The 23282-nt window shown below is 46.2% G+C and overlaps 2 protein-coding genes across 2 annotated transcripts in view; one reads left to right on the top strand and one right to left on the bottom strand.

Moving 5' to 3' along the window:
- The window catches only part of LOC129833877 (ras-related protein Rab-26-like), a 101834-nt gene that overhangs the window by 34227 nt on the left and 44325 nt on the right, over window positions 1–23282 (top strand). Inside the window, exons 3-4 of the mRNA XM_055898722.1 lie at window positions 19020–19061; window positions 20505–20571. Coding sequence (XP_055754697.1) covers window positions 19020–19061; window positions 20505–20571 — 109 coding nt within the window. The remainder of the gene's footprint in view (window positions 1–19019; window positions 19062–20504; window positions 20572–23282) is intronic.
- LOC129833876 (uncharacterized) lies at window positions 7037–8569 on the bottom strand. Its single transcript, XM_055898721.1, has one exon. It carries the CDS (start codon window positions 8283–8285, stop codon window positions 7146–7148), a length of 1140 nt encoding a protein of 379 aa, XP_055754696.1. The 5' UTR covers window positions 8286–8569; the 3' UTR covers window positions 7037–7145.

Genomic DNA, 23282 nt, shown 5'->3' with positions numbered 1-23282 from the left:
AAGTGCCCTGCATGCTCCGTTTCGCATACTTTGATTTTGACTCCGACCCGCCGTCCTCCAATTTGCGTCTGGAGAAATCCTGGCACCATCCCTATGGTAAAACGTGGTGGCAGCATCATGCTCTGGGGATGTTTTTCAACAGCAGGGACTGGGAAACAAGTCAGGATCGAGGGAAAGATGAACGGAGTAAAGTAGAGAGCTCCTTGATGAAAACCTGCTCAGGTCCTCAGGCTGCGGGCGAAGGTTCACCTTCCAACAGTACAATGACCCTAATGTACTGGGTAACTGTTCTGAATCCTTATGTAAATGTGATATTTCAGTTTTTTATTTTACATTTGCAAACATTTCTAAAAACTTGTTTTTACTTTGTCATTATGGACTATTACATTTAAGTCATTTAGCAGACGCTCTTATCCAGAGCGACTTACAAATTGGTGCATTCACCTTATGATATCCAGTGGAACAACCACTTTATAATAGTGCATCTAAATATTTTAAGGGGGGGGGGGGTTAGAAGGATTACTTTATCCTATCCTAGGTATTCCTTAAAGAGGTGGGGTTTCAGGTGTCTCCGGAAGGTGGTGATTGACTCCGCTGACCTGGCGTCGCGAGGGAGTATGTTCCACCATTGGGGTGCCAGAGCAGCGAACAGTTTTGACTGGGCTGAGCGGGAACTGTACTTTCTCAGAGGTAGGAAGGCGAGCAGGCCAGAGGTGGATGAACGCAGTGCCCTTGTTTGGGTGTAGGGCCTGATCAGAGCCTGAAGGTACGGAGGTGCCGTTCCCCTCACAGCTCCGTAGGCAAGCACCATGATCTTGTAGCGGATGCGAGCTTCAACTGGAAGCCAGTGGAGAGAGCGGAGGAGCGGGGTGACGCGAGAGAACTTGGGAAGGTTGAACACCAGACGGGCTGCGGTGTTCTGGATGAGTTGTAGGGGTTTAATGGCACAGGCAGGGAGCCCAGCCAACAGCGAGTTGCAGTAATCCAGACGGGAGATGACAAGTGCCTGGATTAGGACCTGCGCCGCTTCCTGTGTGAGGCAGGGTCGTACTCTGTGAATGTTGTAGAGCATGAACCTACAGGAACGGGCCACCGCCTTGATGTTAGTTGAGAACGACAGGGTGTTGTCCAGGATCACGCCAAGGTTCTTAGCGCTCTGGGAGGAAGACACAATGGAGTTGTCAACCGTGATGGCGAGATCATGGAACGGGCAGTCCTTCCCCGGGAGGAAGAGCAGCTCCGTCTTGCCGAGGTTCAGCTTGAGGTGGTGATCCGTCACCCACACTGATATGTCTGGGATTCTGAGGAAGTAGAGGCTAAGCTTACGTTGCAAAAATCTTATTGACTAAAATGATTAAAATGATACAGTACTGCTGGCTGGTGAAGTAGGCTAGCTAGCAGTGGCTGCGTTGTTGACTTTGTTTGAAAGTGTTGCTGGCTAGGTAGCCTCGATAACTGGCTAGGTAACCTCGATAACCTCGATAATTACTCCAAACTACACAATTATCTTAGATACAAAGACAGCAAAGACAACTATGTAGCTAGCTAACACTACACTAATCAAATCGTTCCGTTGTAATGTTTCGGTAGAAGTTGGCTAGCTGGCTAGCTAGCAGAGTTGACAACGTTAGGACGACGAAAATAGCTGGCTAGCTGACTTTGTTTGAAAGTGTAGCTGGCTAGGTAACCTCGATAACTGGCTAGATAATTACTCTAAACTACACAATTATCTTAGACTATTGTGTGTAGATTGCTGAGGAAAAAAACTATTTAATCAATTTTAGAATAAGGCTGTAACGTAACAAAATGTGGAAAAAGTCAAGGGGTCTGAATACTTTCCGAATGCACTCTATTTTATACAATTCTACTAATTCTATTCCAGCCATTACCATGAGCCCGTCCTCCCCAATTAAGGTACCACCAACCCCCTTAAATTACATGTAGGGCTATGTCATGAACCAGCAAAGTTCTAAAATGGTGTGATAATAGCAGCCATTTTGTTCAGGGAGAAATCAGAACCATTCTAATTGGAATGAATGGCAGTGGAGTCATAGGCAAAGCCAAACAGAATCTTTGGGGATTTTCTTTCTATTTTCTGCAGCGATTTCTTCTGAAAATCTGCGCAATTCTGTGGAAAGCTTTTTTTTGTGCCTCTAGTGTAGTAACATTATTTAATAACTTTGGGAACAGGGATTTATGTAAATATATTCTTAATTATGTGTATTAGATGACAATGAACCTACGGTTATCCTTCATCTAAAGCTCAGTCAAAAATAACCTCTACACAGACTCAACCCTTTTATTGTAAATGTTTCCTTATGGAAAGATATGACATAAATAGGGAATCGTCAACAAAGTACAAAGGAATATAAATAAAATAATACATTGATGAATCCATCTATAAATACAGAAACACCAAATAGATTAGATTAACAATTATATCTTCATTCCATTCACCATATAGCTATTCATTTGAACTATTATCAAATTGCTTCAGACCAAAACACAGAAAGAGTGGTAGAGTTGTGTGTGTGACTGACATGCTTTTAGTGCTCAATGCTATTATACTTTGCAATCAACAACATTTTAACATTTTTTCTGAGGCTCCTTCTACGCTGACTAAGTAGCATCTGATAATGTGAGAAAAGTCTCTCTCCATACACTGAGGTGGAGGGGAGGCACAGATGTGTGAGCTATGGCTGGAATACTGTCTTGACTAGCTGCCCACCAGTCCACTGCAATCTCTTCCATAGCGTCTACCTTGTCGATGCCCATGTATCTGGGCCACTATTCTGCAGTCACCTGGTTCGGAGCAGGGATGGCATGGACATAGTCCTTAATATCCTTTCTTCCACCTACCACCTGGGATGGATCTAGAAAAGTTAGTGACTTGATCCAGGTGAAGGCAGGGGTGCTTCTCCAGCACAGTGTGCAGCTTGATTGAGCATGCTGCCATGGCATACAGGAACAACTCAGTGCAGGAGAGCCTGTCTTCCTCTGGAAAATCAAATCAAATTTTATTTGTCACATACACATGGTTAGCAGATGTTAATGCGAGTGTAGCGAAATGCTTGTGCTTCTAGTTCCGACAATGCAGTAATAACCAACAAGTAACCTAACAATTCCACAACTACTACCTTATACACACAAGTGTAAAGGGATAAAGAATATGTACATAAAGATATATGAATGAGTGATGGTACAGAACGGCATAGGCAAGATGCAGTAGATGGTATAGAGTACAGTATATACATATGCGATGAGTAATGTAGGGTATATAAACATAAAGTGGCATAGTTTAAAGTGGGTAGTGATACATGTATTACATAAAGATGACAAGATGCAGTAGATGATATAGAGTACAGTATATACATATACATATGAGATGAGTAATGTAGGTTATGTAAACATTATATTAAGTGGCATTGTTTAAAGTGGCTAGTGATACATTTTTACATAATTTCCATCAATTCCCATTATTAAAGTGGCTGGAGTTGAGTCAGTATGTTGGCAGCGGCCACTAAATGTTAGTGGTGGCTGTTTAACAGTCTGATGGCCTTGAGATAGAAGCTGTTTTTCAGTCTCTCGGTCCCTGCTTTGATGCACCTGTACTGACCTCGCGTTCTGGATGATAGCGGGGTGAACAGGCAGTGGCTTGGGTGGTTGTTGTCCTTGATGATCTTTATGGCCTTCCTGTGACATCGGGTGGTGTAGGTGTCCTGGAGGGCAGGTAGTTTGCCCCCGGTGATGCGTTGTGCAGACCTCACTACCCTCTGGAGAGCCTTACGGTTGTGGGCGGAGCAGTTGTCGTACCAGGCGGTGATACAGCCCGACAGGATGCTCTCGATTGTGCATCTGTAGAAGTTTGTGAGTGCTTTTGGTGACAAGCCGAATTTCTGCAGCCTCCTGAGGTTGAAGAGGCGCTGCTGCGCCTTCTTCACCACGCTGTCTGTGTGGGTGGACCATTTCAGTTTGTCCATGACGTGTACGCTGAGGAACTTAGACCTAACTTCCACCTTCTCCACTACTGTCCTGTCAATGTGGATAGGGGGCTGCTCCCTCTGCTGTTTCCTGAAGTCCACGATCATCTCCTTTGTTTTGCTGGCATTGCGTGTGAGGTTATTTTCCTGACAGCGCACTCCGAGGGCCCTCACCTCCTCCCTGTAGGCTGTCTCGTCGTTGTTGGTAATCAAGCCTACCACTGTCTGAAAACTTGATGATTGAGTTGGAGGCGTGTATGGCCACGCAGTCGTGGGTGAACAGGGAGTACAGAAGAGGGCTCAGAACGCACCCTTGTGGGGCCCCATTGTTGAGGACCAGCGGGGTGGAGATGTTGTTACCTACCCTCACCACCTGGGGGGCGGTCCATCAGGAAGTCCAGGACCCAGTTGCACAGGGCGAGGTCGAGACCCAGGGTCTCGAGCTTGATGACGAGTTTGGAGGGTACTTTGGTGTTAAATGCTGAGCTGTAGTCGATGAACAGCATTCTCACATAGGTATTCCTCTTGTCCAGATGGGTTAGGGCAGTGTGGTTGCGATTGCGTCGTCTGTGGACCGAACTGCCCCAGCAGTTCAATTGTATGAGGGCGCCAGCCATTCTCATACTGCATTTGCAGGTCCTCCAGCTTGCTGGCGACATTGTGAGCTGTTGGCACAGAGGTCTCCTCCAGCTTAGTGGCTAACCTGACAATCTTCACACTATGCTCCACAATGAACACTGCCTGGGCCTTCTGCTGGGCCTTGTTCTCTCAGCAGCTCACAAAGGTCCTGGTCACACTTCGCCGTTTCCGGTAAGGTCGTAGTGAAGTCGGTGAGGACATCCATATAATCAAGGTACTCTACAGCACGTATCCAGGAGCCCCACCTGGTCTGCACAGCATACACAGGCATCACAGTAGAATGGACATTTTCAAGCATGAATGATCTCAGCTCCAGATGACGCTGGGGTGCCTGACAGAACACTTTCTTCACCAGAGCACAAAGCCTGTTCACGTCCTCCAGCACCAGGCTCAAGAGATGGGCAAAGCAGGTGACGTGTCCGGAGTTGTGGAAAAGGCCCTTCAAGATGCTGGTAAAAGCCTTTTTTAAGTAGCTAGCTGAGTTGCTTACAAAAGCCCACACATTATTAAAGTCAACCCCATTGTTGTTGAGACAGGACATGGCAGCTTGGGACATAGTGGTAAAGTTGACTTTATCCAGGCTGTGTTCTTGTTTGGACTGGAAAACAATTTAGAAAATGAATAACAATGGTTAATTTGGTAAATTAAGAATTCTCAGGTTGAGTTCAATAGCAGGCCTACAATAGATCTCAATCTTTGAAGCTAAGCACACTCTCTCCTGAAGCCACACACACACACACACACACACACACACACACACACACACACACACACACACACACACACACACACACACACACACACACACACACACACACAGACCGCCCATAAGCCTGACAGATAGGCCTGGAACACACAGAAACAGACACACAGCCCATTAAGCTGACAGAATGTCTCACACACAAAAACATTTTCAAACAATGATAGATAACAAAAAAAGTCACTAAATAGGTCTGTGACTTGCTGCTTTTGTCTTTCCTAACTTGTCACTTGTCTTGATAGCTCCACCACGTCACTATGTCTAATTTGTTAGCTAGCTAACATTACTTCAGCTAAGTTAGCTAGCTAGCCTAAATGATGTGATGGAGCTGGAGTGACAGCATGGAAAGCTTGCCAGGCTAACGTTAACTAGCTGACTCGCCACTCTATGTAGATACAGACAAAAAGGGATTTGTCAAGAACAGATATCAGCTAGCTACAACAAACCTACTGTGAACGCTGCGTGTAACAAATCCGGTATCAGGATAAATAAAAAGCAAGGTCTGATAACTTTCTTTAATTATGTTTAATTAACGCAAACAATGAATGGCAAATGCAATTTTCATATATACGGGTTCGCTGTATCACCGCGCAGGGTTGAACAGAGAACTGGCAGGAAGTACGTAAACAGCTGTTCTTATACCGTGATGACGTAGTTCCAGCGCGTCTGTTGGCCTATCATTGTAGAGGCTGAGCGCGGTTTAGACTGCCCATCCTATCGCCGTTACTCAGACTGGTCCCCTTCTTTCAGATGTCCGCTTCTGGTCGTTGCGTAGTAGATTAGTTCTGTCTTGTGTCTGTCGATTCTACACTGAAACAGTTCCTAATATGGTATTGTCCAGTGCCCAACCTCCCTGGTTGGCTTAGATATATGCACCCCTCCCCTCTCCAGATTGACCACAGCTTTTATGGCCTGTCACTCAATGTTGGTCAGTCTTTACACACCCACACATCTGTATTGTTTGTGTGTGTGTGTGTAACAAAACAATATTCATCTTCACACAATATGCTAGCGGGCTATAGTGCATAAACATAAATCCTAACACTACTAGCTAGTTAATATATCTGTCGCGAGCTAAAGCATCCAAATGTTTACCTGGTCCACTAGCCCTCCTCTTTTTGTGGCGGAGTGACCTCAGGTGCTCCACCTCAGTTTGACACCGTATGTAATCGATTAAATGCTGACACACTTTGCAGACAAGTACTCCTCCATCCTCGTACAGTTCAGCTGGAAACTCCCTGGCCACACTATAGGGAGCAAATGTTAACTGTTTACTGTGTGTGTGTGTGTGTGTGTGCCCCTGCTTATTTGGGTAATGATACAATGGTATTGTTTGATCCACTGTCATCTGGTTATAAACTCAGAGCACCTACGCCTTGATGAGACATGTTATCCCTGTCCAGGAACAACCCCTGAGCTATGAGGAAGTACATAGTTCCACCCAATGAACAAATGAAGTTAAGAGACAGCACAGGTGTTGAATAATAAAATTTTATTGTAAATAATAATGTAAAAAGTAATTCATAATAATGGAAAAGCAATTCACTTTGATGGCAGTTCCACCACCTATAAAACTTCACACCTCAACCAGCCCTTAGACAACATCTACATGTCCCTTCAAAGAGTTTCTAAAAGGAAGTGACTACTGTGAGTCTGTTTCATGCATCGCCGAGTCAAGACAAGTGGTGGGCAATCTTACCCTGCAGGGTCCAGTGTGGGTACAGACCATGAAGCATATCCATCACCAATCATCTAATTGCTTACAACTATTTGCTGCTCTCAGATTCACAAACATGTAAGATACGGTTTAGGTCAATAGAGTCAATGATCAACTCAGGCTTTTCTTTTTTAAAGCAGCAGCAGAGTATAGTCCCTCCTATTAGAAGCATTGAAGCAGCCCACCTAATGGGTTCAGCTGAAAACATAAGGCCGTTACTCTGCAGGAAGTTGTCAGGGTCCAAGTTTTGTGTCAAGTCGAAGGCAACAATGGAGGTAAAGATCTGCTGGGTTAAACCAGCCATGATGAACAATAGTCCGACAAAGTTAATCACTTCAGCTTTAGACGGATTCCTCTTGATGCAGTTAGTGCACTTTGATCTGTAGAGGAAGAATATCAAGGCTAAAAATAATATCAGCCCGAGCATAATGGAGAAGGAGGAGAAGGATAAAATCAGTTTCCTTCTGTATTGCAGAAGGTCTAACATTCCTAAAGCACATGCCCAGGTCACCATGGAGATTATCCATCCTATGACCCCCGTGGTGATGGCCGCGACCTCTGTTCCACTTGTATACAGAGTTCTGCTAAGTATGGCCCCTCCAATCAGGAGAAAGGCTGCAGCCCCCCAGCCGAAGTAGAGCGCTCCCCCCAGTTTCCTCTTCTCTCCGGTCAACTCATTGGAGGAGCCGCTGAGGATTGCCCCGGCCTTCCAGGAGACAGGAATGAGGATGAGAATTCCGGCCAGGATGAAGAATATTCCTGTTATAATGATCAACTTGGATATCTTGCCCTTAATGTAGTTGGTGGTCTTGTGCCCGACCATGGAGACCATGACTCCCAGAAACCCCAGGATAATAGCCATGATGGTCATGGCTCTGGTGGCCTGCAGGTTGGAGCTCCATGCGGAGCTTGGCATGGAGTCGTAGACCTCACACTGAATCTGGCTGGTGGTCCTTTTCACACAGCTCATCCACAGGCCGTCCCAGACCTCCACCGTGGTGACAAGGTTAGCTGCTATGAAGGCAGTCTCCATCCAGGTGGGGAGTGCACACACTACAATGGTGGTGATTAATCCTATGACTCCCAGGACCATTCCCACAATCTCCATGCCCATCGACATCCTGGGTCCCTGGGTGCATTTCTCTACACCTGCCCTTCCTGGAGGAACAAGGATGTGACTCAAAGACATTCCAGAACAGCAGAGATGTTGAACTTCTAGAGGAGCTATGACAACTTCAGTCTTTACAAAGTTCTAGAACAGCAGATTATTTCACTCTGAAGTTTGTTGCTGAGGTCTTCTGTAAGATAAGAGAACTGAGCCACTCAGTAGACCTCTATATAACCGCTCAATGCTGTGATGTCGTCATGGAAACACAACCTATTGATACAGATTTGGGTCAGTATGTGGTTGTGGTTGAACTAGTGCAATGCACAGCTGTGTCTTCCTGGTCTATTTAAAAGTTACTGTTACATAGAAAAGTATTTCCACCAGTATATTTTATTAAAATGACAGATGTATGTGTGTGTGTGTGCTCTGTCTGGGGTAGCGTTTCTAATTAGTGAGATTGAGCTGTGCCACCTGCTGTCCTAATGCCACCATGATGCAAAGAGGCCGACCCTAAAGAGGAACATGAATATTTAACAACACTTACTGGAGGGAGGGAGAGCTGCTGTTATTTTGCTCAGTAATTACTGACAGACCCACAGGGGTCTATGCTAGACTGGACTGTACATCTCCAGAGCAGCTTGTCAGAGAGCACAGTAATGGGGAACTAAACTCAAAGACTGAGGCCCTCTGAGAGATCGGAAGGATGGTGGGAGTAGAGGGAGGGAGGGAGAAGGTGGGAGTAGAGGGAGGGAGGGAGAAGGCGGAAGAGGGGAATGGACAGGTAAGGAGGGGGAGAGATGTGGCAGAGGGAGAAAGATTGAGGAGAGAGCTTGAGAGATGGAGAGATTAGAGAACAGGGAGAGAGATGGAGAGAAGGGGTAGAGGTAGAGAGAGAATGAAGAATCGTGTGTGTATGTGTGTATATATATATATTGAGATACTTGGCTGAGATATTTAGCTTGTTATGGCTGTACAGAACAACAGTAGACTCTAGCCTCATAAATATATACAGTATATCGTATAACACATTGCATACAGTATTTACCAGCCAGAGGAGTGAGGATTTACTGTTTTGCCCCTGTGCCTGTTCAATCCCAGTTGGTCTTTTGGGACCTGTCTTGTGGCCTGGTGGGAGATGAGACCTGTCTTGTGGCCTGGTGGTAGATGAGACCTGTCTTGTGGCCTGGTGGTAGATGAGACCTGTCCTGTGGTCTGGTGGGAGATGAGACCTGTCTTGTGGTCTGGTGGTAGATGAGACCTGTCTTGTGGCCTGGTGGTAGATGAGACCTGTCCTGTGGTCTGGTGGTAGATGAGACCTATCCTGTGGCCTGGTGGTAGATGTGGCCTGGTGGGAGATGAGACCTGTCCTGTGGTCTGGTGGGAGATGAGACCTGTCTTGTGGCCTGGTGGTAGATGAGACCTGTCTTGTGGTCTGGTGGTAGATGAAACCTGTCCTGTGGTCTGGTGGTAGATGAGACCTGTCTTGTGGTCTGGTGGTAGATGAGACCTGTCTTGTGGTCTGGTGGTAGATGAGACCTGTCCTGTGGTCTGGTGGGAGATGAGACCTGTCTCGTGGCCTGGTGGTAGATGAGACCTGTCTTGTGGTCTGGTGGGAGATGAGACCTGTCTTGTGGTCTGGTGGGAGATGAGACCTGTCCTGTGGTCTGGTGCTAAATGAGACCTGTCCTGTGGTCTGGTGGGAGATGAGACCTGTCCTGTGGCCTGGTGGGAGATGGGATCTGTCTTGGGTCTGGTGGTAGATGAGACCTGTCTTGTGGTCTGGTGCTAGATGAGACCTGTCCTGTGGCCTGGTGGTAGATGAGACCTGTCTTGTGGCCTGGTGGTAGATGAGACCTGTCCTGTGGTCTGGTGGTAGATGAGACCTGTCCTGTGGCCTGGTGGTAGATGAGACCGTTTTCTTGTGGTCTGGTGCTAAATGAGACCTGTCCTGTGGTCTGGTGCTAAATGAGACCTGTCCTGTGGTCTGGTGGGAGATGAGACCTGTCTTGTGGTCTGGTGGTAGATGAGACCTGTCCTGTGGCCTGGTGGGAGATGAGACCTGTCTCGTGGCCTGTTGGGAGATGAGACCTGTCCTGTGGTCTGGTGCTACATGAGACCTGTCCTGTGGTCTGGTGGGAGATGAGACCTGTCTTGTGGTCTGGTGGGAGATGAGACCTGTCTTGTGGTCTGGTGGGAGATGAGACCTGTCTTGTGGTCTGGTGGTAGATGAGACCTGTCTTGTGGTCTGTTGGGAGATGAGACCTGTCCTGTGGTCTGGTGCTACATGAGACCTGTCCTGTGGTCTGGTGGGAGATGAGACCTGTCTTGTGGCCTGGTGGTAGATGAGACCTGTCTTGTGGTCTGGTGGTAGATGAGACCTGTCCTGTGGTCTGGTGGGAGATGAGACCTGTCTTGTGGTCTGGTGGGAGATGAGACCTGTCCTGTGGTCTGGTGCTAAATGAGACCTGTCCTGTGGCCTGGTGGGAGTTGAGACCTGTCCTGTGGCCTGGTGGGAGATGAGACCTGTCTTGTGGTCTGGTGGGAGATGAGACCTGTCCTGTGGTCTGGTGGGAGATGAGACCTGTCCTGTGGCCTGGTGGGAGATGAGACCTGTCCTGTGGTCTGGTGGTAGATGAGACCTGTCCTGTGGCCTGGTGGTAGATGAGACCTATCCTGTGGCCTGGTGGTAGATGAGACCTGTCTCGTGGCCTAGTGGTAAATGAGACCTCTCCTGTGGTCTGGTGGTAGATGAGACCTGTCCTGTGGCCTGGTTGGAGATGAGTCCTGTCTGGTGGTCTGGTGCTAAATGAGACCTGTCCTGTGGTCTGGTGGTAGATGAGACCTATCCTGTGGCCTGGTGGTAGATGAGACCTGTCTCGTGGCCTAGTGGTAAATGAGACCTGTCTTGTGGTCTGGTGCTAAATGAGACCTGTCCTGTGGCCTGGTGGTAGATGAGACCTGTCTGGTGGTCTGGTGCTAAATGAGACATGTCCTGTGGTCTGGTGGTAGATGAGACCTGTCTGGTGGTCTGGTGCTAAATGAGACCTGTCGTGTGGTCTGGTGCTAAATGAGACCTGTCTTGTGGTCTGGTGCTAAATGAGACCTGTCTTGTGGTCTGGTGGTAGATGAGACCTGTCTTGTGGTCTGGTGGGAGATGAGACCTGTCTTGTGGTCTGGTGGTAGATGAGACCTGTCTTGTGGCCTGGTGGTAGATGAGACCTGTCCTGTGGTCTGGTGGTAGATGAGACCTGTCTTGTGGTCTGGTGGTAGATGAGACCTGTCTTGTGGTCTGGTGGTAGATGAGACCTGTCTTGTGGTCTGGTGGTAGATGAATGGTGGTCTGGGCAACTAACTCTGTCTCACATCAGAATTAAATGTTCATAAATGTTTCTCAAATGTCACATTTTGAAATTGTTGCAGATGTCAAAATTAAAATTGTGTTAAAGTTAAGTTTATGCATTCACTCCAAATGGTTATGGTAAGGGTGTGTGGGTGTGTGTTTATGTATCTGTGTGTCTTTGAGCGTGCACAGTACCGTTTGGCAAACCCTGACAGGTCTCCTAAAAGGAGAGGAGCAGAGAGGGCCTTCCTATCTCTGAGGGCCTCAGTCTTTTAGTTTATTTCCCCATTACTGTGCTCTCTGACAAGCCGTTCTGGAGATGTACAGTTCAGCCTAGCCTAGACCCCTGTGGGTCTGTCAGTAATTACTGAGCAAAATAACTATCTGTCTCTCTCTTTCTCTCTCTGTGTGTCTGTCTGTCTCTCAGTCTCTCTCTCGGTCTCGGTCTCTCGGTCTCGGTCTCTCTCTCTCGGTCGGTCTCTCTCTCGGTCAGTCTCTCTCTCGGTCGGTCGCTCTCTCTCGGTCTCTCTCGGTCTTTCTCTCGGTCTTTCTCTCGGTCTTTCTCTCGGTCTTTCTCTCTGTCTTTCTCTCGGTCTCTCTCTCGGTCTCTCTCTCGGTCTCTCTCTCGGTCTCTCTCTCGGTCTCTCTCTCTCGGTCTCTCTCTCTCTCTCCCTCCTCCACTAGTACTGTATTGTCACTGTTAATTCATCTCCTCCACTCTGTAGGAACTAAAAGGCAGGAAAGCTAACAGGGCTGACTCTCCTATCAGTGTTTTAGTTTCATACCTTGAAGGGCCTTCAGTCAGTACATTGTGAAAGCACTTGCCTTAAATCTTGTATTATAAATGCACTCTCTGCAACTCTTCTGATAAATATGCCTGGGACTTATTTATATATTAAGTGCAAATAGGAGAGCTCTTTATCCAGCTTTTACTGTAATGGAAAATAGGCTACATTATCAGGTAGTATCATTTTATTTTGTAGGCAGGCTTTTGTGTGTGTGTGTGTGTGTGTGTGTGTGTGTGTGTGTGTGTGTGTGTGTGTGTGTGTGTGTGTGTGTGTGTGTGTGTGTGTGTGTGTGTGTGTGTGTGTGTGTGTGTGTGTGTGTGTGTGTGTGTGTACAGTATATATGTATGGGGATGGTCTGACTGGCGCTCTGGGAATGGAAAGGATCTGAGAGAGGGAGGGAGGGAGGTTCCCTCACAGAATCACTCAAACTAAATAATGTTCAGTCATGTGTTTTTCAAACATTCATAGCCTGTAAAACGGTGTTAGATTGATCCATGTGTCTGAAAATGATTGATGCGAGGAGAACACAGCTTCTCCCAGCCCCAGTAGATTGACAGATTTATTGACCATCATACAATACCTGTTGGCAGTGCCTCCGCAATCAACCCTTTGAGAGAGAGCCCATTGGAGTCCTCTGGCAGTTTCAGCTGCTCTAATGCCATCAGGCTGAGTGGACCTAGACATGATACATGATGATTAGTTCTAGTCATCCCATCTATCAGTGGATTCTAGTGAGCTGTATCCTAAACCCCACTGGGCACCACTTTACAGTGTGTTTTCTCTGGGTCACTGAATATTCAACAGGCCTGAAGCACGGTGTGATCTGTCGTTCATGACAGATAGAGACACACAGAGTCTCCACTCATGTCTTAGGCTGTGATTACTGAGAGGAATAACCCAGGGTCGTGTTCATTAGGGCACGCAATGGGAAATGTTTTTAAACATTTTGCAAACGGGCAATGAAAATTAGCTTCTTTTTTTATTGGACCCATCCAGGTAGTCCCTCCTTGTTTTAGTCTGTTTTCATCTGTTTTGTGCCTAATGAACACCACCACTGAATATGTATGAGTCCTCTTCACTGGAACCTGGGAGGGTAAATCAACAAGTCATCAAAGATTGTATCTTTATCAGTAGTGCTCTGTGTGGGCGGATTAGGCGATCTTGAAGGAGTAGAGCACCTTTGCTGTTTCCCCTGGGAAGGGAAGCAGGGGGGTCAGGCGCATCTCACAGCAACAAGGGATAGTCTGAGACTGTTTTCTGAGCATCCCCATGGGGTTGCCATGGCGTTAGTGATGAATCAGATCTGCGTATTGTTGTGCCTTGATTTGCTTCATTGTAATGTTGATGTAAGCTTGTGAACAGAGGTGAGATCACAGAGATTTAATAGTTTTATCTTTAGAGGGGAGTCATACTGTAATTTATATATGCCTTCCCTCCCTCGGTACACAGATACACAGGTATACACACTTTAAAGATGTTACTTGATGAGGAGGAACTAGGACGTGTCCCCTGATAGGTTGGATACAGAGATTCACTGAGTTTATTGGTCAGTTTGTTGTGTAACCATGGATATGGAATGGCTCCCGGGAGGGTCATTAAGAAAAAACTAATTTTGTGAATCAACTGTTTTTGTTCAGGATTTAAAGAGTAAGGTATAAAGGATATGTTTAACATCATGAATACTTACTGTACCTTTTGGTGGCTTTTATTTTATTAACCTAAAACATCTAATCCGGGATTGAATCTGACCGCGCTTGTGGACAATGCACCATTTTAAAGGTCATTTCTGATCAAGCTGACATCTGCAGCATTGTACTGTGAATGTAATCTCCACGAAACATTCTTTTAAAAGCTGCATTGTCGGCAACGTGCGGTCGATCATATTGAATCCCAGGCCTAGTGACAGTAATTCTGCATAACTCAAGATACCAGTTTGGAGATTTCCCAGGACAATGCCCTGTAGAATAGTCACATTGACCTGGGATCGATGGAAGAATAGATGACTTCCCAGAACTGTCTGTGGTATTTAACCTTGCTGTAGCCATGAGCTGAACTTTGCCGTTTGTCACTTTGTGGCTGTAGGATCTTAGAGAACATCCACGTTGAGCTGAGTCACTGATGGCTAAGTCCCAATATCCACACTAGCGTACTACTTAGAATGCATGGTCAATATACAGGTAACTGCCAAAATAATGGAAACACTTGAGGAAATGAAGGATACAAAGTATATTAAAATCAGGTGCTTCCACACAGGTGTGGTAACCTGAGTTAATTAAGCAATTAACATCCCATCATGTATAGGGTCATGTATAAAAATGACCAGTTGCCATTATTTTGGGTACCATGGCTAGAAGAGATCTCAGTGAAGAGGTGTCTCAAAGGAGCATAGTGCTTTAAAGTTTGTGTGTGTGTGTGTGTGTGTGTGTGTGTGTGTGTGTGTGTGTGTGTGTGTGTGTGTGTGTGTGTGTGTGTGTGTGTGTGTGTGTGTGTGTGTGTATTTATGTCTGTCGCCAGATATTAACCCAATTGAACACCAGTTATGGGAGATTCTGGAGCAGTGTTTTCCCACCACCATCAACAAAACATCAAATAATGTAATTTGTCGGCGAAGAATGGTGTCGCATCCCTCCAATAGAGTTGACACTTGTAGAATCTATGTCAAGGTGCATTAAAGCTTTTCTGGCTTGTGGTGGCCCAAAGCCCTATTGACACTTGGTGTTCCTTTCTTTTTGCAGTTACATGTACATTGCTTCCTTCACTAAGTGGCATGGAGGTGTTGATCTTGGGGAAGAGCCATGCTGACTGTATGCAGGCTGTTTCTGGAGGGAGGAGTGGAATGTAGTGGAGCTCATCACTAGAGAGCTGGGTTATAGAATAAGGACTGAGAAGATGAGAGAGAGAGAGGTATAGGGATAGGTGAGAGGAGGAGAGAAGGAGAGGAGGGAGGGAGAATAATCGGGTTAGGTGAGAGGAGGAGGAGGAGAGGGTGAGGAACTGGGTTAGGTGAGTGGAGGAGGAGAGGGTGAGGAACCAGGTTAGGTGAGAGGAGGAGGAGGAGAGGCAGAAAAACAGGGTTAGGTGAGAGGAGAAGGAGGAGAACAGGGTTAGGTGAGAGGAGGAGTGAGTGAGGAACCGGGTTAGGTGAGAAGAGAAGGAGGAGAACAAGGTTAGGTGAGAGGAGAAGGAGGAGAACAAGGTTAGGTGAGAGGAGAAGGAGGAGAACAGGGTTAGGTGAGAGGAGAAGGAGGAGAACAAGGTTAGGTGAGAGGAGAAGGAGGAGAACAAGGTTAGGTGAGAGGAGAAGGAGGAGAACAAGGTTAGGTGAGAGGAGAAGGAGGAGAACAAGGTTAGGTGAGAGGAGAAGGAGGAGAACAAGGTTAGGTGAGAGGAGAAGGAGGAGAACAAGGTTAGGTGAGAGGAGAAGGAGGAGAACAAGGTTAGGTGAGAGGAGAAGGAGGAGAACAAGGTTAGGTGAGAGGAGAAGGAGGAGAACAGGGTTAGGTGAGAGGAGAAGGAGGAGAACAAGGTTAGGTGAGAGGAGAAGGAGGAGAACAGGGTTAGGTGAGAGGAGAAGGAGGAGAACAAGGTTAGGTGAGAGGAGAAGGAGGAGAACAAGGTTAGGTGAGAGGAGAAGGAGGAGAACAAGGTTAGGTGAGAGGAGAAGGAGGAGAACAGGGTTAGGTGAGAGGAGAAGGAGGAGAACAAGGTTAGGTGACAAGAGAAGGAGGAGAACAGGGTTAGGTGAGAGGAGAAGGAGGAGAACAGGGTTAGGTGAGAGGAGAAGGAGGAGAACAGGGTTAGGTGAGAGGAGAAGGAGAAGGAGGAGAACAAGGTTAGATGAGAGGAGAAGGAGGAGAACAAGGTTAGGTGATTCGAGAAGGAGGAGAACAAGGTTAGGTGAGAGGAGAAGGAGGAGAACAGGGTTAGGTGAGAGGAGAAGGAGGAGAACAGGGTTAGGTGAGAGGAGAAGGAGGAGAACAGGGTTAGGTGAGAGAAGAAGGAGAAGGAGGAGAACATTTACATTTACATTTACATTACATTTAAGTCATTTAGCAGACGCTCTTATCCAGAGCGACTTACAAATTGGTGCATTCACCTTATGACATCCAGTGGAACAGCCACTTTACAATAGTGCATCTAAATCTTTTAAGGGGGGGGGGGGGCAGAAGGATTGCTTTATCCTATCCTAGGTATTCCTTGAAGAGGTGGGGTTTCAGGTGTCTCCGGAAGGTGGTGATTGACTCCGCTGTCCTGGCGTCGTGAGGGAGTTTGTTCCACCATTGGGGTGCCAGAGCAGCGAACAGTTTTGACTGGGCTGAGCGGGAACTGTACTTCCTCAGTGGTAGGGAGGCGAGCAGGCCAGAGGTGGATGAACGCAGTGCCCTTGTTTGGGTGTAGGGCCTGATCAGAGCCTGAAGGTACTGAGGTGCCGTTCCCCTCACAGCTCCGTAGGCAAGCACCATGGTCTTGTAGCGGATGCGAGCTTCAACTGGAAGCCAGTGGAGAGAGCGGAGGAGCGGGGTGACGTGAGAGAACTTGGGAAGGTTGAACACCAGACGGGCTGCGGCGTTCTGGATGAGTTGTAGGGGTTTAATGGCACAGGCAGGGAGCCCAGCCAACAGCGAGTTGCAGTAATCCAGACGGGAGATGACAAGTGCCTGGATTAGGACCTGCGCCGCTTCCTGTGTGAGGCAAGGTGTGAGGCAAGGTTAGGGGAGAGGAGAAGGAGGAGAACAAGGTTAGGTGATTCGAGAAGGAGGAGAACAAGGTTTGGTGAGAGGAGAAGGAGGAGAACAAGGTTAGGTGAGAGGAGAAGGAGGAGAACAAGGTTAGGTGAGAGGAGAAGGAGGAGAACAAGGTTAGGTGAGAGGAGAAGGAGGAGAACAAGGTTAGGTGAGAGGAGAAGGAGAAGGAGGAGAACAGGGTTAGGTGAGAGGAGGAGGAGAAGGAGGAGAACAGGGTTAGGTGAGAGGAGGAGGAGAAGGAGGAGAACAGGGTTAGGTGAGAGGAGGAGGAGGAGAACAAGGTTAGGTGAGAGGAGAAGGAGGAGAACAAGGTTAGGTGAGAGGAGAAGGAGGAGAACAAGGTTAGGTAAGAGGAGAAGGAGGAGAACAAGGGGAGAGTGGGGTGACAAGGAGATCCTCTGGAGGAACAGACCAACATTATTAACAAAGGGACCTGGAACACTGCATTATTGATGGAGGGAAGAGGAAGAGAGAAAGGAGAGGTGGACAGGTGGAGGCTATTATGCCATCAGGAAGGAGAGGTGCAAAGGGAAGGATCTCTCCATCTCTCTTCCTGATTAGTAAAGTATGGGGAGAAGTTTCTCACACACTAGCTGCACGAACACATGGAGAGAGAGAATGTCATCTACATTTGATTTGGTTACCTAAGCTATTTAAGTACAGTGCATTTGGAAAGTATTCAGACCACTTGACTTATTCCACATTTTGTTACGTTACAGCCTTATTTTAAAATGTATTAAATAAAACATTTTCCTCATCAATCTACACACAATACTCCAAAATGACAGTGAAAATAGGTTTTTAGAAATTTTAGCAAATGTATTAAAATACATAAGTATTCAAACCCTTTGCTATGAGACTCGAAATTGAGCTCAGGTGCATCCTGTTTCCATTGATCATGCTTGAGATATTTCTACAACTTGATTCGAGTCCATCTGTGGTAAATTCAATTGATTGGACATGATTTGGAAAGGCACACACCTGTCTATATAAGGTCTATATAAGGTCCCACAGTGCATTTCAGAGCAAATACCAAGCAATGCGGTCGAAGGAATTGTCCGTAGAGCTCTGAGACAGGATTGTGTGAGGCACTGGGGAAGGGTTCCAAAAAATGTATGCTGAATTGAAGGTCCCCAGGAACTCAGTGCCTCCATCAATCTTAAATGGAAGAAGACTCTTCCTAGAGCTGGCCGCCCTGCTAAACTGAGCAATCGGGGGAGAAGGGCCTTGGTCAGGGAGGTGACCAAGAACCCGATGGTCTGACAGAGCTCCAAGTTCTTCTGTGGAGATGGGAGAACCTTCTGGAAAGACAACCATCTCTGCAGCGCTCCACCAATCAGGCCTTTATGGTAGAGTGGCTAGATGGAAGCCACTCCTCAGTAAAAGGCACGACAGCCCGCTTGGAGTTAAAGGACTCTCAGACCATGAGAAACAAGATTCTCTGGTCTGATGAAACCAAGATTGAACTCTTTGGTCTGAATGCCAAGCGTTACATCTGGAGGAAACCTGGCACCATCCCTACGGTGAAGCATGGTGGTTGCAGCATCATGCTGTAGGGATGTTTTTCAGTGGCAGGGACTGATGCTCTCCATCCAACCTGACAGAGCTTGAGAATGGGAGAAACTGCCCAAATACAGGTGTGACAAGCTTGTATCGTCATACCCAAGAAGACTCTAAACTGTAATCGCTGCCCACAGTGCTTCAACAAAGTACTGAGTAAAGGGTCTGAATAATTAATTAGCAAAAATGTCAAAAATCCAGTTTTTGCTTTGTCATTATAGGGTACAGTATGGTGTGTAGATTGATGAGGGGAAAGAACAATTTAATATATTTTAGAACATGAATGTAACATACCAAAATGTGTAAAAATTCAAGGGGTCTGAATCCTTTCTGAATGCACTGTGTCTCATTAATGACCATGTGTTCCTGCTTTCTTTTCCAGAATAAAGTGCTGAACATTGACAGACTGAAGGTGAAACTTCAGGTAAGAGCCTTATAATGGATTCTGTGTGTGTGTGTGTGTGTGTGTGTGTGTGTGTGTGTGTGTGTGTGTGTGTGTGTGTGTGTGTGTGTGTGTGTGTGTGTGTGTGTGTGTGTGTGTGTGTGAATTCCCATCTCTCCTACAGTGATGTATCAGGGTTATCACCACAGATTAAATGGATAATCAATAACCTCATTTTTTTTGTCTAAATAATTTATAAAAACTATTAGGATTCAGTAGTTATATCTCCATGAATCTTCTACACTAAGCCCAATGTTCTCCTGACCCCGGTCACTCACTACCCAGGCTCTCTCCCTTTCCCTCTCTCTCCCTTTTTCTCTTTCCCTCTGTCTCTCTCTCTCTCATCCTCCTCTCTCTCAATTCAATTTAATAAGCTTTATTGGCATGGGAAGCATATGTTTACATTGCCAAAGCCAGTACATTGGATTTTTTATTTTTTTTGTGGGCAGTGTGCACATAGCCTGTCTTCTCTTGAGAGCCAGGTCTGCCTTCGGCGGCCTTTCTCAATAGCAAGGCTATGTTCACTGAGGTTGTACATAGTCAAAGATTTAGTTTATATTAATGTTTATAGCACTAGTTTATATTCATGAGTATGGGGGGGGGAGTAGAAACCGTATTAAAGCTTTCAGTACCTGTATGATGTGGGTGGGATGGAGACAGAAAGGAAGAGGGAGAGAAGGAAAGAAAACTCAAATACACAGAGCCAGCCAGCGTGGATTGAAATTCCACTGCACAAAAAAATGCCTTTTAAAATGTTTTTCATTTATAAACCAACATGAGGGTCGAGGGATGCAACCACCTAGCAAGCAAACCCCTGGAGTGGAAACGTGTTGTGATGGTAGCCTCGGGGGGGCAGTGCCAGTGGTGATGTAATGGGCAACGGTAGCAAATGCTGGAGGAGATTGAGATGCATAATTAGCAGAAATTCCACAGAGGATGGACGAATGGGGAGACAGGGCGGTGGCAACCACTAGTTTATATTCATGAGTATGACCTGATGCCTTATGCCCGCTTCACCTACCTGCACAGCATGCTGGGAAGTCACATAAGATGCCATATTCGTTATCGAGCTTTCCCCCCAATTTGAATACTAGTTCAAAACTTTCCTGACATCAATTCTAAATTGGTCCTCTACCCCCTAGCCCCTACCCCCTACTTTAAGTTATGTGAGAGCTACAGTGAATGCCATTTGAATTTTTGTTTGTGAGACTTTAAATCTATGTCTTACCTCAAAGGAGCTTTAAGTAAAGCAATGAAACAGTGGTAGTGAAATGATTCATTCCTATAGAGGTGAATCCTAACTTCCCATTGACATCACTGCAAGAGTCAGGGACAATTTGACTTGAGAACTTAGAATTCACCCCAATGGGAAATTCTACATTTACCTTTAATAGTTCTCCTCCTCCTTCTTTCTTCTTTCTCCAGATCTGGGACACAGCTGGACAGGAGCGTTTCCGCAGCGTCACACACGCCTACTACCGTGACGCCAATGGTGAGACACACACACACTTCCTCTTTTTCTCTCTCACACACCCAGACAAACACACACTTGTGTGATTCTGTCTCAGTACGGCTCCAGCTGCTGTGGTGACAGAAACAAGAGGGATTCTCTCCCTCATTAAGAAACAAGCTGCATTATACGTTACTTAAAGTGCTGCTTAGTAGGCTGAGTTTCATAACATTTAAATGCAGATTAGGATGATATGTAAATTAGCTGAATAAAATGTATGGTTCACTTATTTGTGTACATGTCTGTGAGCATGCAATTTGATTATTACCATTTGTCTTGAATGCGTGATTGTCTTTAAATTAACCCACTTTTTTCCCCATTTTTATTCTGGGTGGATAGGTGGGTGGGTGGGTGGATGGATGGGTGGATGGATGGATGGGTGGATGGATGGATGGGTGGATGGATGGGTGGATGGGTGGATGGATGGGTGGATGGATGGGTGGATGGGTGAGTGGATGGATGGATGGATGGATGGATGGATGGATGGATGGATGGATGGATGGATGGATGGATGGATGGATGGGTGGATGGATGGGTGGATAGATGGGTGGATAGATGGGTGGGTGGATGGATAGATGGGTGGATAGATGGGTGGGTGGATGGATAGATGGGTGGATGGGTGTGTGGATGGGTGTGTGGATGGGTGGATAGATGGGTGGATAGATGGGTGGATAGATGGGTTGGTGGATAGATGGCATGTTCACATGGTGCATGTTTCTAACATTTCCAGTCTCCTTAAAGGCATGTGTTCGCCTTGATTCCGTCTTATTTAGCAACATTTGAACTGTTTTTTACATCGGATAAATGCCGCGACACAGAGCTACAAAATTGTATATTATTCACTGCATATAAGGAACAATTGGAAAGTAGTTCTGCTTTGAATGTTAATAAACTAGTAACCTCACTTTTGAATGTTTTGGTACCTACTGGAGAGCTCTTTGTCTACACCCATTCAGCATCGTTCACACCCTCTTAAGCTTTAGCTCCACCCATCTCTTTAAGGGTTGATCGGAGCATTCTGTCCTAACAACAGCACCCAAGCTAACTGGCTAGCAGTTGTTGCAGTGACATTCTATTAAAATGGACACTTGCATAGTGGAGTCTATTGTTAAGACATGTAGCTAGCTAGCTAAACAATGAACCATAATCACAACTCAGGACGTTACTACTAGGTTCAATGTTAGCTAGCTAACATTAGGCTATAACAAGCAAAGCAAATGGCTCTGAGATACGAATAATAAGATCATACATGTAACATTGGGGCGGCAAGTAGCCTAGTGGTTAGAGTGTTGGACTAGTAACTGAAAGGTTGCAAGATCGAATCCCCGAGCTAACAAGGTAAAAAGCTGTCGTTCTGACCCTGAACAAGGCAGTTAACCCACTGTTCCTAGGCCATCATTGAAAATATGGATTTGTTCTTAACTGACTTGCCTAGTTAAATAAAGAAAAAATAATTGAGCTAGCTAACAGTACACTTTAACTTGGAATGAAAAGACTATGTCAAAATTAGAAACGTGTAATATCTGAAAATGTAGATAGCTAGACTATCTTACCCGTGGTCTGAAATCGGAGTAGCTAGCCAGAGAGAATTTACCAGTGACATTCTATTTTGTTGTAGCTAGCTAGCTACCGACCACTGGTGCCACTGGTGTCCACTCCAGGTGGTATTGGAATGGTTTTAAAAAGAGAAAGTCCTCTCCTCCGGCTAGCCAGATTGACATCAATCTCCACTAAAGCAGTACCGGGCTGGACCAGCCTGTTCAGCAGGGAAACAGACAGAGAGCATGCTGACCTGTCCTCTCTAGAGGCTTTATTAGAACAAAAGGTATTATATTCATCATGGAAAAGGTTACGTTTAGATATGGACATCATCATTGTCATCATCAACAGCAATGTCTCCTTCATCTTCATGTCCTTATCATTATTCATGGTCATCATCATCAGCATCATCATAATATTCATCATCATATTTGTCTTCTTCTTTCATCATTATCACCACTATCATCATTATCATGCGGGTGTGTGGGTGTGTGTGTGTGTGTGGCTCCCGTGTAGTTCAGTTGGTAGAGCATGGCACTTGTAACGCCAGGGTTGTGGGTTTGATACCCACGGGGGACCAATACAAAAACTTATGCACTCAATACTGTAAGTTGCTCTGGATAAGAGCTTCTGCTACAGTAAGTGACTAAAATGTATGCTCCAGCTCTCCACTCAGCCATTTGATCAGTTATGTGGGGTGTGTGTTGTAGCCTCTACACCCTGTCACATAAACACTTCATCCACATCAACTGAATGTGGTTATAAACCCAAAGCTTTTGCTTTTGATATGGTTCCCTGGGACGTTTCTGTAACCCAAACAACTCCTCAGCTACCCTGCGAGATAGGAAGTCAGTGTCTGCAGCCCAAATAGCACCCTATTCACTATGTAGTGCACTACATTTGACCAGCTCCCATAGGGCTATGGTCAAAAGTAGTGTACTACATAGGGAAGATGTTGCCATTTGCGTCGCATCCAGTTCCTTTTGAAGTCAACGAGGCGCAGACATTAGTTGAGGGACTGCTTCAGTGATTTCTACAGCTTTAGTAAAGCAAAGACAGTCAAACCCCTGGCAGCCAGTCACTGCCTCCCACAGCTCAGCAGATCTCACTGAAATTCTCAGCAACAGCAAAGAGTTCTACTGTACCACTTCACT

The sequence above is a fragment of the Salvelinus fontinalis genome, chromosome 34 (assembly GCF_029448725.1).
Source record: "Salvelinus fontinalis isolate EN_2023a chromosome 34, ASM2944872v1, whole genome shotgun sequence".
Lineage (NCBI taxonomy): Eukaryota > Metazoa > Chordata > Actinopteri > Salmoniformes > Salmonidae > Salvelinus > Salvelinus fontinalis.
Note: the sequence above shows the minus strand (reverse complement) of the source record. Positions and strands in the feature narration are given on the sequence as shown.